Source organism: Heptranchias perlo, chromosome 6, assembly GCF_035084215.1.
Source record: "Heptranchias perlo isolate sHepPer1 chromosome 6, sHepPer1.hap1, whole genome shotgun sequence".
NCBI classification, from domain to species: domain Eukaryota; kingdom Metazoa; phylum Chordata; class Chondrichthyes; order Hexanchiformes; family Hexanchidae; genus Heptranchias; species Heptranchias perlo.
Window position 1 is genome coordinate 16,717,524 of NC_090330.1, and position 12,275 is coordinate 16,729,798.

Genomic DNA, 12,275 nt, shown 5'->3' on the forward strand with positions numbered 1-12,275 from the left:
CACTCTGTGTCAAAAAGCCTGTTCCTCTTGCAGACCAATGGTCAGAGGCGTCTTTCCAAATACTCAGAAAAGCTAATGAATCGCTTCTTGTTTAGTCTCCGGGAGAAGCAACTTCCGATTAGCATCTGAACCATAGATTGCCTCTTTTTTAAAACTCCTAAGAAATAATGAAGAGAGAAAGACTTGCATTTCTATAAAACCTTTCAAGTTCTCAAGACATCCCAAAGTGCTTTCCAGCCAATGAAGTACTTTTGAAGTGTAGTCACTGTTGTAATGTAGAAAACACGACAACCAATTTACGTACAGCAAGGTCTCACAAACAGCAATGAGATAATGACCAGATAATCTGTTTTTTGCGGTGTTGGTTAAGGGATAAATATTGGCCTGGATACCAGGAAGAACGCCCCTGCTTTTCTTCGAAATAGTGCCATGGGATCTTTAATGTCTACCTGAGAGGCCAGACGGGGCCCTTGGTTTAATGTCTTATCCCAAAGACGGCACCGACAGTGCAACACTCCCTCAGTACAACACTCCCTCAGTACTGCACCTAAGTGTCAGCCTAGAATTGTATGCTCAAGTCCTTGAAGTGGGACTTGAACTCACTGAGCCACGGCTGACATCGTGAGAAGACACGTTGCTTTTAAAAACCCAGAATTAAAGTTAACTCTTTTCCCCACTCCTTTCTGCGGAGATTGGCTAAAAAATCTAGAAACCTCACACCTGTACTAAATGTTGAATGTAAAGACATGCAGGAGAAGATCATTAAAAAAAAGACATATTTTAAGTAATTTGTACAATTTTATTTGTGTCATAAATGAGAAATTATGGTAGTAGTTCACATTAATGCTAATCAAGTACAATTAGGACAATTATTCAAATTTATAGCAGTTGAATAGCACATACTGGTCACAATATAATCTTCTGAAATGTTTCTTGCAGAAGAAGTGTTTCATCAGCAGATCTGAAAATTCACAATTAAACTGCACATTTAATATTTCTGCCTTTTGGCTGGGAAAATTAGTTCAGTTCAAGTTCCTTCTCAAAAAACTTGTGGTACTTTCATGACTACAAACACAGTAGTGCATTCTTGATCATTACCCAAATGCATTCTGCAGGTGTAAGTTTGTAGGGTTTTTGTTTTTGCTTTCACGTGCTTACAGCTGAGCAGAAGAGTTACCTTGCTCTCTCCCCAGCTTCTTTATTTCAGGTTACGCATCATCAGTTGGGCGATTATCTTGTCCATGCAACAAAGCTACGAAGAAAGTCCTATCTTTTCCTTGTACCTACTGGTCAGTGTGTTGGCTTTGTTGGTCAGTGCATAGAACACAGTGCAGAGCCCCTTCACGTGGACATAGAAAAGTTTCTCTAAATCTGCCTCATCTTCATTTTCCATATCGTAGGCGCTGTTGATTTGCCGTTTCAAATCTTCAAAGGGCAGCAGGCCACATTCCACAGTGTCTTTGATGGATTTCAGCAGGACGTAGCATTCATACAAGTTCTCAGAACTGGCTCTGGCATCTTTAGCTTCATCTTGGCCCTCCAAAGGGATGTCTTGAAGAAGGCTGGGAAGCATGACTGTCTGCTCCATATTCTTCACTGCCGAAGAATATTTGCTCATAGTGGCAGCGAGAAAATTATTTTGCTGCTGAACAATTAAGGACTGCATGGTGCTTGCTGTTCAGTGCTGAGATAGCTGTAAAGTTGTATCTACGCAGCAGCTCTGGAGCGACAGTGGAGAACAGTAAGTCTCTAGGGTTTATATACTGTTATGAAATGGTATGATGTTATTTGAGTTCACTTTGCACATCAGATCAGTTCAAAATGTCACACTGTAAATTGACATCTGAAAGGTCTGTGTTTAATTTGGATTGGTTCAGATATGCAATCATCCATTAATACCATAGCAACTGAGAACAGCCAATGGGTCTGATAACTTATATGCCCTGTCTAGCTATTACATTGATGTACAGATCTGCAGCAGCGGATTGCACAATATCATGAGAGTGGTGTGATTGATTGTTATATACGAATGGGACTCTAGCCAAAGAAAAGTTTGAACCAATACAAAATTGAGACAGATGTCAATTTATTTAACTGCATTCTGTAGGTCAGGGATATCTTGAAAAAATATTGATTAATTGCAAAAATAGCTTTATCAGGGTAATGTAAGCCTCAAATGACATTTTGTAGGGAGCAGATCAAGTAGGCATGAGTAGGATTCAGGGGACGCGACCATCCTCCCAGTGGCTTCTTCGACCTCTGTTCAGAAGGGCTGGAGGTGGCACAAGACCAGAAACTGTGCAGTAGAGTACGTGCTTGTTCGTAGTTCTTCCCTCACTCATCTATCAGGAAGAGTGAAAATTGCGCAGTCAGTGTAGGATTTTCAGCTGGCTCTCTTACACTGCTGCAGATAAAGGCTGCAGTGTTTACCTTCCATGCAATCCATTCTCAATAGTGGGTAGCCCTGGCTCCATTCTCAAGAAATATTCAGGCTCTCTGTATTACTCGTTATCATGGGCGGAAGCATGGAATAGAAACAGACATCTCTGCAGGGGTGTTCTGTGCTACAGAAAGATACTTAGTGCTGTATTACATAAGAACATAAGAAATAGGAGCAGGAGTAGGCCATCTGGTCCCTCGAGCCTGCTCCGTCATTCAGCAAGATCATGGCTGATCTTCTACCTCAACACCATTTTCCTGCACTATTCCCATATCCCTTGATGCCTTTATTATCTAGAAATCTGTCGATCTCTGTTTTGAATGTACTCAAATGACTGAGCCTCCACAGCCCTCTGGGGTAGAGAATTCCAAAGATTCACCACCCACTGAGTGAAGAAATTTCTCCTCATCTCAGTCCTAAATGGCCTACCCCTTATTCTGAGATTGCGACCCCTGGTTCTAGACTCCCCAGCCAGGGGAAACATCTACCCTGTTGAGCCCTGTAAGAATTTTGTATGTTTCAATGAGATCACCTCTCATTCTTCTAAACTCTAGAGAATACAGGCCTAATCTACTCAATCTCTCCTCATATAACAATCCCGCCATCCCAGGAATCAGTCTGGTGAAAGTTCGTTGCACTCCCTCTATGGCAAGTATATCTTTTCTTAGATAAGGAGATCAAAATTATACACAATACTCCAGTTGCGGTCTCACCAAGGCCCTATATAATTGCAGTAAGACATCTTTACTCCTGTACTCAAATCCTCTTGAAATAAAGGCCATCATACCATTTGCCTTCCAAATTGCTTGCTGTACCTACATGTTAGCTTTCAGTGACTCATGTACAAAGACACCCAGGTCTCTTGAACTTCAACATTTCCCAATCTCTCACCATTTAAAAAATACTCTGCATTTCTGTTTTTCCTACCAAAATGGATAACTTCACAATTTTCCACATTATATTCCATCTGCCATGTCCTTGCCCATTCACTTAGCCTGTCTATATCCCCTTGAAGCCTCTTTGCATCCTCCTCACAACTCATATTCCTACCTAGTTTTGTGTCATCAGCAAACTTGGAAATATTACATTTGGTTCCCTCATCCAAATCATGATGTAGATTGTGAATAGCTGGGGCCCAAGCACCGATCCCTGCGGTACCCCACTAGTCACAGTCTGCCAGCCTGAAAAAGACCCATTTATTGCTACTCTCTGTTTTCTGTCTGTTAACCAATTCTCAATCCATGCAAGTATATTACCCCCAATTTCATGCGCTCTAACTTTGTTCACCAACCTCCTGTGTGGGACCTTATTGAAATACATCACATCCACTGGTTTCCCCTTATCTATTCTACTAGTTACATCCTCAAAGAACTCCAATAGGTTTGTCAAACATGATTTCCCTTTCATAAATCCATGTTGACTCTGCCAAATCCTATTATTATTTTCTAAGTGTCCTGTTATCACATCCTTTATAATAGATTCTAGCATTTTCCCTACTACCGATGTCAGGCTAACAGGTCTGTAATTCCCTGTTTTCTCTCTCCCTCCTTTCTTAAATAGTGGGCTTACATTTGCTACCCTCCATTCTGCAGGAACCGTTCCAGAATCTATAGAATTTTGGAAGATGACAACCAATGCATCCACTATCTCTATTGCCACCTCTTTCAAAACCCTGGGATGTAGATCATCAGGTCCTTGAGATTTATCGACTTTTAGTCCCATTAATTTCTCTAGTACTATTTTTTTACTAATACCAATTTCTTTCAGTTCCTCATTCTAGCCAGACCCTTGGTTTTCTAGTGTTTCTGGGAGGTTTTTTGTGTCTTCTTCCGTGAAGACAGACACAAAGCATTTGTTTAATTTCTCTGCCATTTCCTTATTCCCCATTATAAATTCTCCCGTCTCTGTCTGTAAGGGACCCACATTTGCCTTCGCCAGCCATTTCCTTTTTACATACCTATAGAAGCTTTTACAATCCGTTTTTATGTTTCTCGCTAGTTTACTCTCATATTCTATTTTTCCTTTCTTTATCAATTTCTTGGTCCTCCATTGCTGAATTCTAAAATGCTCCTAATCCTCACCCTTACTGCTTTTTCTGGCAACTTTATTTGCCTCTTTCTTTGATTTAATATTATCTTTAATTTCTCTTGTTAACCATGATTGGACCACTTTTCCTGTTGGGTTTTGTGCCTTAAAGGAATATATATGTGTTGCAAATTTTGTATTAATTCTTTAAATGCTAGCTATTGCCTTTCTACCGTCATACCTTTTAATGTAATTCCCCAATCAATCACAGCCAACTTGCGCCTCATACCTTCGTAGTTTCCTTTGTTTAGATTTAAGACCCTAGTTTCGGACTGAACTACATCACTTTCAAACTTAATGAAGAATTCTATCATATGGTCACTCTTTCCTAAGTGCTCCTTTACAACAAGATTATTAATTAACCCTTTCTCATTGCACAATACTAGATCCAAAATAGCCTGTTCCCTAGTTGGTTCCTCAACATACTGATCTAGAAAACCATCTCATACATTCCAGGAATTCATCCTCCACAGTATTAATGCTAATTTGGTTTGCCCAATCTATATGTAGATTAAAGTCCCCCATAATTACTGCATTACCCTTGTTACATGCACTTCTAATTTCCTGCTTTATACCGTGCCCTATATTACCACTACTGTTTGGTGGTCTATAAACAACTCCCACCAATGTTTTCTGCCCCTTACTGTTTCTTAGCTCCACCCAAACTGATTCCACATCTTGATCTTATGAGCAAAGATCCTTTCTTACTATTGTACTGATCTCATCCTTTATTAACAGCACTACCCCACCTCCTTTTCCTTTTTGCCTGTCCTTCCTAAATGTCGAATATCCTTGAATATTCAGTTCCCATCCTTGGTCACCCTGCAGCCACGTCTCCATAATGGCAATTAGATCATACCCATTTACTGCTATTTGTGCTGTCAATTCATCTACCTTGATGTGAATGCAGCGTGCATTCAGATAAAGTGCCTTTAATTTTGCATTTTTAACATTTTGACCGTATTTGCTGTTGGCCTTTGTTTCTGCTGCCTTCCAATTTCACTTACTACTTTTCTGCCTTCCACTTCCAGCTTTGATACTCTCCCTTCTGAATCTCCTATCAGGTTCTCATCCCCCTGCCAAGCTAGTTTAAACCCTCCCCAACAGCACCAGCAAACCTCCCCGCAAGGATATTGGTCCCGGCCCTGTTGAGGTGCAACCCGTCTGGCTTGTACAGGTCCCACCTCCCCCAGAACCGGTCCCAATGCCCCAGGAATCTTAAGCCCTCCCTTCTGCACCATCTCTCCAGCCACGCATTCATCTGCTCTACCCTCCTATTTCTATACTCACGAGCGCGTGGCACTGGGAGTAATCTGGAGATTACTACCTTTGAGGTCCTGCTTGTTAATCTCTTTCCTAGCTCCTTAAACTCTGCCTGCAGGACCTCATCCCTCTTTCTACCTATGTCGTTGGTACCAATATGGACCATGACCTCTGGCTGTTCACCCTCCCCCCCCCAGAATGTTCTGCAACCGCTCAGTGACCTGGCACCAGGGAGGCAACATACCATCCTGGAATCACATTTCGGCCACAGAAACGCCTGTCTGTTCTCCTAACTATGGAATCCCCTATCACTATTGCTCTCCTGACCTTTCTCCTCCTCCCTGTACAGCTGAGCCACCTATGCTGCTGTGGACTTGGCTCTGGCTGCACTCCCCAGCGGAACTGAATACTGGGGGTTGGAGAGTGAGATGCACTCAAGGGACTCCTGCACTACCTGCCTAGTCCTCCTTGTCTGTCTGGCGGTCACCCAGCCCCTCTCTGGCTGGGTTGAATTGCAGGGTCCAGGAGGCAGATCACATCTGGAGGTAGTGGAAGTAGTCCTGTTGTGTGAGGTGAACTTGTTAACAAGGTGCTGGAAGGACATGATCTGACACCTGTGGAGCAGCTTGCCTATTCCTGTAATTCTATGTCATGAAGCTACTTGCAGCAAGTATCTTTGCAAGACCATTGTGTATTAACAGGGAGAGGGAATGTCCTTGGGTTCTTTTGGTTTTTTTTAGGGTGGTCTATGAATGAGATGAATTAGGGAGCCAGCAAGAAACTGCTTGCTTCCATGCTTTGCCAGGTTTCCGGCAGCCCAGAAACTCACACAGTTCTCAGTTTTAGCAGCAAAGAAGTGCATCTTGCCAACGTGGCACAATACAACACCTCCACCTCGCACACATCGACAAGTAAACTATGGAAAATTTGTTAACTGAAGCAAATGCGGCACAGACTGTACTTGAAACTTATGAAACACTAGAAAGAGCCAGGTCAAAATCCTGCACAGAGCGTACTTCACCAGACTCCAATTGCACAACTTTCACTCATTCTGGCAATGAGTGATGACAGAATTATTAATAAACAGGCACAGTACTGCACAGATTCTGGACATTTGCCACCTCCAGCCCTTCTGGGTGAAGATCTAGGTAGCCATTGGAGGAACGGCCATGCCCCCTGCAGCCCACCCATGCCTGTTTGGTCTGCTGCCCAACAAAATATCTTTTGAGACTCACATAACCCCTTGTAAAGCAATTTTTGCAATAAAACAAACACTTTTTGAGGATATTCCTGACCTACAGAGTGCTACCTACAGTCAAATATTCAACTCTGTGTTGGTTCAAGCTTCACTTCAGCTGTTTATAATAATCTATCACACCACCGTGGACCCTCTTTTTCCAAACCCTCCCCACAGCTCCTCAACAGAAGGGTCCAACCTCTATGAAGAAAATAGAGTTCCCACCCTGAGGGTCAAATAAAATGTTATTGTTGTGGTAGCATCAAGATGGAGTCCAAGTTCTCCCTTAGGAGATTGTAATGTCTCCTTAGAGGCAATTGCCAGGAATTTCCTCAGGGATTCTCCTGATCGACTGTTGTAATTTCGGTGGAAGATCAGCAGAAACTCTGTTTACGCGTCTATCCGAGGTTTCCACTGACCTTCCGCCGAAGTTACGGGGGCCATTCGGGGGTATCCTCCAGGAAATTCCCAATTGATTTGTCTGATTTGGAGAACCAGAAAGCTTTAATTCTGAATGAATCAAATTTCAAGTTCTTTAAAGGAGAAGGGATATTTTATATATAATAATTCCATGGCCACACACACAGATGGCAGGTTTTGCCGTAACTCGTATCTCAAATAATGCTTCCTCCTAGGATAATATGATAGATGATAAATGTAACCTCCTATTTCAACAGGTGTTAAAAACTAGTACAAGTAGGATGGTGTAAATATCACTGGGAAGAGATTTATTTCTTGAACAATTAAGGCATTGTTTGCTATGGTGCCTGTTAAGGACAAACTCTCAAAGGATTCGACTTTTATGTTAAAGCAAGGGCACTGTTATCACCCAGAGATGCTCTTGGGGGTCTTCAGTCCTCTAGTTTGCCTAGCCTTAAGAGACTTTGTTACTGAGAAAAACTGCAAGAGTTTTGAACTATGTACTTTCTTGTTTTTAAACAGTCAGAGCAGTTCACATATTATACACATATATTATCTTGATATGTCTTTTTCCATCAATGTACACTTTTAATCTGTACATAAATCTGAACAAACAGTTCAGCCTGTGCACATTGGTCTGGGGGATTGTTATTTATTGGCTTCTGAGGTTGTGGGAGAACATGGGGAGCATTCACATATTTTCCAGTGAGCAATTTACCATGAATCCGGGTTAATTCTTAAACTGGGTTACGGCAGTGAATAAAGATGCCGATTTAGGTTCACGATGCACCCAGCCTGCCCATGGAAACTAGTTTAGCTGTGAACACAAGAAACCTTGAGCAGCTGAACATTACCCAAACTCCAATCTGAACGAAGTGCTCCAGATGGGGTCTGACCAAGGCTTTGTACAATTGAAGCATCACTTCCTCTCTTTTAAATTCCAACCCCCTTGAGATAGAGGCCAACGTTCCATTAGCATTTTTGATTACTTTTTGTATCTGCACTAGCTTTTAGTTTTTTTGCGTACATGAACATCTAAATCCCTTTGCTCCTCTGCAGCTTTTAGTGTCCCACCATTAAGAACATATTCTGATCTGTCTTTCCCAGATCCAAAGTGAATGACCTCACACTTCCCCACATTGAACTCCATCTGCCATAGTTTTGCCCACTCATTTAATTTGTCTATGTCCCTTTGTAGCTTCCTACTCCCATCTACACAACTTATTGTGCCTCCTAACTTAGTGTCATTTGCAAACTTAGATATATAACTCTTCTTTATCCAAGTCATTAATATATATTGTGAAAATCTGAGGCCCCACCACAGATCCATGGGGAGCAACACTTGTCACATCCCATCAATCAGAGACCATTCCCTTTTTCCTTACTCCCTGTCCCCTACCACCCAACCAATTACCGACCCATGTCACAAGGTTATCTCCAATTCTGTGCGTTTTCATTTTTGCTAATAATCTGTTGTGCAAAACTTTATCAAATGCCTTCTGGCAGTCCATATACACAACATCCATAGACACTCTTTAGAACCATTAGACAGAAGACATCCATCCCATTATTCTGAGATGCATTCAAACCCAGATTCCAGAAGTGAAAGACTGATTTAAAGCCCAGTTCTCCATCTACTCCTGTTCTTGTCACAGTCATGTACCGCTGGATTGAAGAGGTTTGTGGGCTAGAGTTGTCTTAATGCTGCAGGCCTTAGATGCATCTGTTGAGCCATTCCAGATCAACAGTGGGTACAAGTCTAAATGCAAAATGAGTGGTAAGCTTCTCATTTTTGATGAATGGGTGAAAGCAACAATTTAAACCCAATTTTATTTTAAATCTAGAAAGTACATTAGATTTTTAAATTTAAAAAAACTGAAGACTTGAAGAAAATTGCAAGAGGTAATACTTTATGAAATTAGGTGGCATATAGCTACAAATAGATGTTCAAAAAATGAAAAAGAACAGAAGAATCTTGTGTGGTCAGCAAGAAATCCCTTCTTTATCTGATTGGCATGAATGAAGTAACCGGGGAAATGACTGATGTTATCTAAGCTTATTTGCAATGTTCTTGGAAAATAAATGTTGCAACCAGTCAGTATTCACTCACGAGGTGTTTCAGATCGATATCCAGGCAGGATAATGATTACTGAGCTGAGCTACAGACTTCTGACTTGTCCACTGTGCCATAGAAATACAGCAATCTGTGGCTCCATTCGTCTCCTCTCCCCATGGGCACGACCAGAGTAGTTAAGCACAAAGAGCCCCTGTTTACATCCATATACAATGTCCCATGTTGCAGACAGAAATAAATATTTAAATATGCTAATAAGCTGAACACGCATATATTTATTATCAGTCACCATTTCAAGAAATGTTGTACATGAGAAGAATGGTACATACTGCTACCCCTGCCTCCTCGATAAACCACACCACTACTCTTCCTGTTTCAGCTATTGCTTTTCAAATCAGAGAAACTTAAATGTCATGGGGTTAAAGGTAGTTACTCAGACTGGCAAAAGTTGGGAAGTGGTGTTCCACAAGGAACGGTGCTGGGACCACTGTTGTTCACCATTTACATAAGCGATTTGGACTCGGGAATTGGAAGTAAAATTTCAAAATTTGTGGGCGGCACCAAATTGGAGGTATAGATAATATCGAGGAGGACTACAACAAAATACAGGAAGACGTTAATAAACTTCAAAATGGGCATGTAATTAGCAAATGAATTTCAATATTGATAAGTGTGAGGTATTACATTTTGGTAGAAAGAATAAGGGGGCCACACACTATAAAAAGGATATAGAGGCACTGGAGAAGGTGCAAAAAAGATTTACTAGGATGATACCAGAACTGAGAGGTTAAACGTATCAGGAAAGATTGAGTAGGCTGGGGCTCCTTTGTTTAGAAAAGAGAAGACTGAGGGGTGACCTGATAGAGGTCTTTAAGACTATGAAAGGGTTTGATACGGTAGACATAGAGAAGATGTTTCCATTTGCGGGGGAGACCAGAACTAGGGGCCATAAATATAAATCCAATGGGGAATTCAGGAGAAACTTCTTTACCCAGAGAGTGGTTAGAACGTGGAACTTGCTACCACAAGGAGTAGTTGAGGCGACTAGTATAGATGCATTTAAGAGAAAGCTAGATAAACACATGAGGGAGAAAGGAATAGAACGATATGCTGATAGGGTTTGTAGGGGGTGGTGGTGTGTGTCAGCTTCGTCTCTGACTTCTGAGTGGTTTGAATCGCTCCCACTCCCTGGGTTCTAGACCTTGGACTTATTTGGGGGTTGTGACAAAGTGCAGCAGACAACTGGTTTTGGTGCAAGAAACTTTGACCTTTATTCAAGAGAGAAAATACAACACAACAATCTTAACACTCTAATAAAATGGGGAACACTTCGGTACACACGAGGGAAATTACAGTAGAAAGATACCTCACCCCTCCCAATCCCACTGTACTAGCTAAGTTGGACTCTAAAGGACCAGAGATAATGCTCACCAAACAAATCTTTGACAGTAATTCACCCAGAGGTAAGTCAGAAATAGATTGTAGAGTGGAAACTTCGTGGATCTTCGGTTTTCTCCCGAGTTGGTTTTCTTTGGTCGCGGTGGCCCACTATTAACCGGTTGGTTGGTGGTAATATTCGGTTGGTTGTTTCGTAAGGCCCTTGTTGCCGTGAGGTGTCTGATGGTCGCTGGGGCTGTTGCTCTGGTTTCTTCTTGTGTGTCGGCCTGCTTCTAGAGCTGCTGACCTTCTCTCTGTTGCCCCCTCGCCTTGTTGATCTGTCGCCTCCCGACCTGTTGAACATTCCTTTGCCCTTGCAGGTCTGGTTGACCGGTTCTCTCACGTAGGGTTCGTTGGTTTCGCTGGAAAACTGCTCTCCTTCCAGACACAGGCAGAACAAGCAGCACACAAGCGCCAGCAAGAACCAGAGAGAGAAAGAGAGAGGTTTCGAGTTTCCACTTCTATATCCCCCTCTTACAATGGTCTTCGTCACTTTAAAAAAAACCACTTCATGTCTGTTTAAACAGTTCTTACAAAGTCCTTAAGAATCTTTGATGGTTTTTTGATGGTCCCTCATCCATGTTACAATTGCTTCTCCCGATGGGTCATTGTTAATTCCGATTTTTAGAGCTTGTCACACAAGGCTTCCCTTTGTATCCAACGTCCTAGGTGTTGATGGGTTTTGCTTTAAATCAAAGGCATGGCCCCACGACATCTGGAGCAGTTGCCTCTTTCAATGGCCAATTGCCTTTCGAATTAGTGCTGAGTGTCGACCACCTGCTGTAGATTTTGCATTAAAACAGAGGCATGTCTGAAGCAGCAATTCTCCCACATTCCACTGTGTGTTGTTGATTTCGTCTAGTGACCTCTCACCTATCCTTCCATCTTAAGATTTTGGTCAATGGCCAAAGTTTTTCCATACTCGGAAAAGATGAATTTCTTTGGGGTTTTTCTCTGAGTTTTGGGAGATCTGTGAATTTTGAGAATCTTACAGGTTCGGGTTAGATGAAGTAAGGAGGGAGGAGGTTTGTTTGGAGCATAAACACTGGCATGGACCTGTTGGGCCAAATGGCCTGTTTCTGTGCTGTACATTCTATATGATTCTATGTAATCACTTACTAATCTGCTGCACTGATAGGAGACACAAGCTTTCTTTTTTTTCCTTGCTTTGTCTAAATAAAAGTTACAACTAGGATAAGTGTAGATCCATATCAAAGAGGGCTTATTAGTCCTTTTGTGGACCCTAGTTTGGGAACATTACCCTCCCTAGCACGTCTCTGCTCCTGTGTGTGTTACTGCCTACATCCTCCCACAAGCCT

At 42.0% G+C, this 12,275-nt stretch overlaps 1 protein-coding gene across 1 annotated transcript; it reads right to left on the bottom strand.

Moving 5' to 3' along the window:
* Positions 1-1,252: 1,252 nt before the first annotated feature.
* Positions 1,253-1,666, bottom strand: LOC137322461 (mid1-interacting protein 1-B-like). Its single transcript, XM_067985381.1, has one exon. It carries the CDS (start codon positions 1,664-1,666, stop codon positions 1,253-1,255), a length of 414 nt encoding a protein of 137 aa, XP_067841482.1.
* Positions 1,667-12,275: the final 10,609 nt, after the last annotated feature.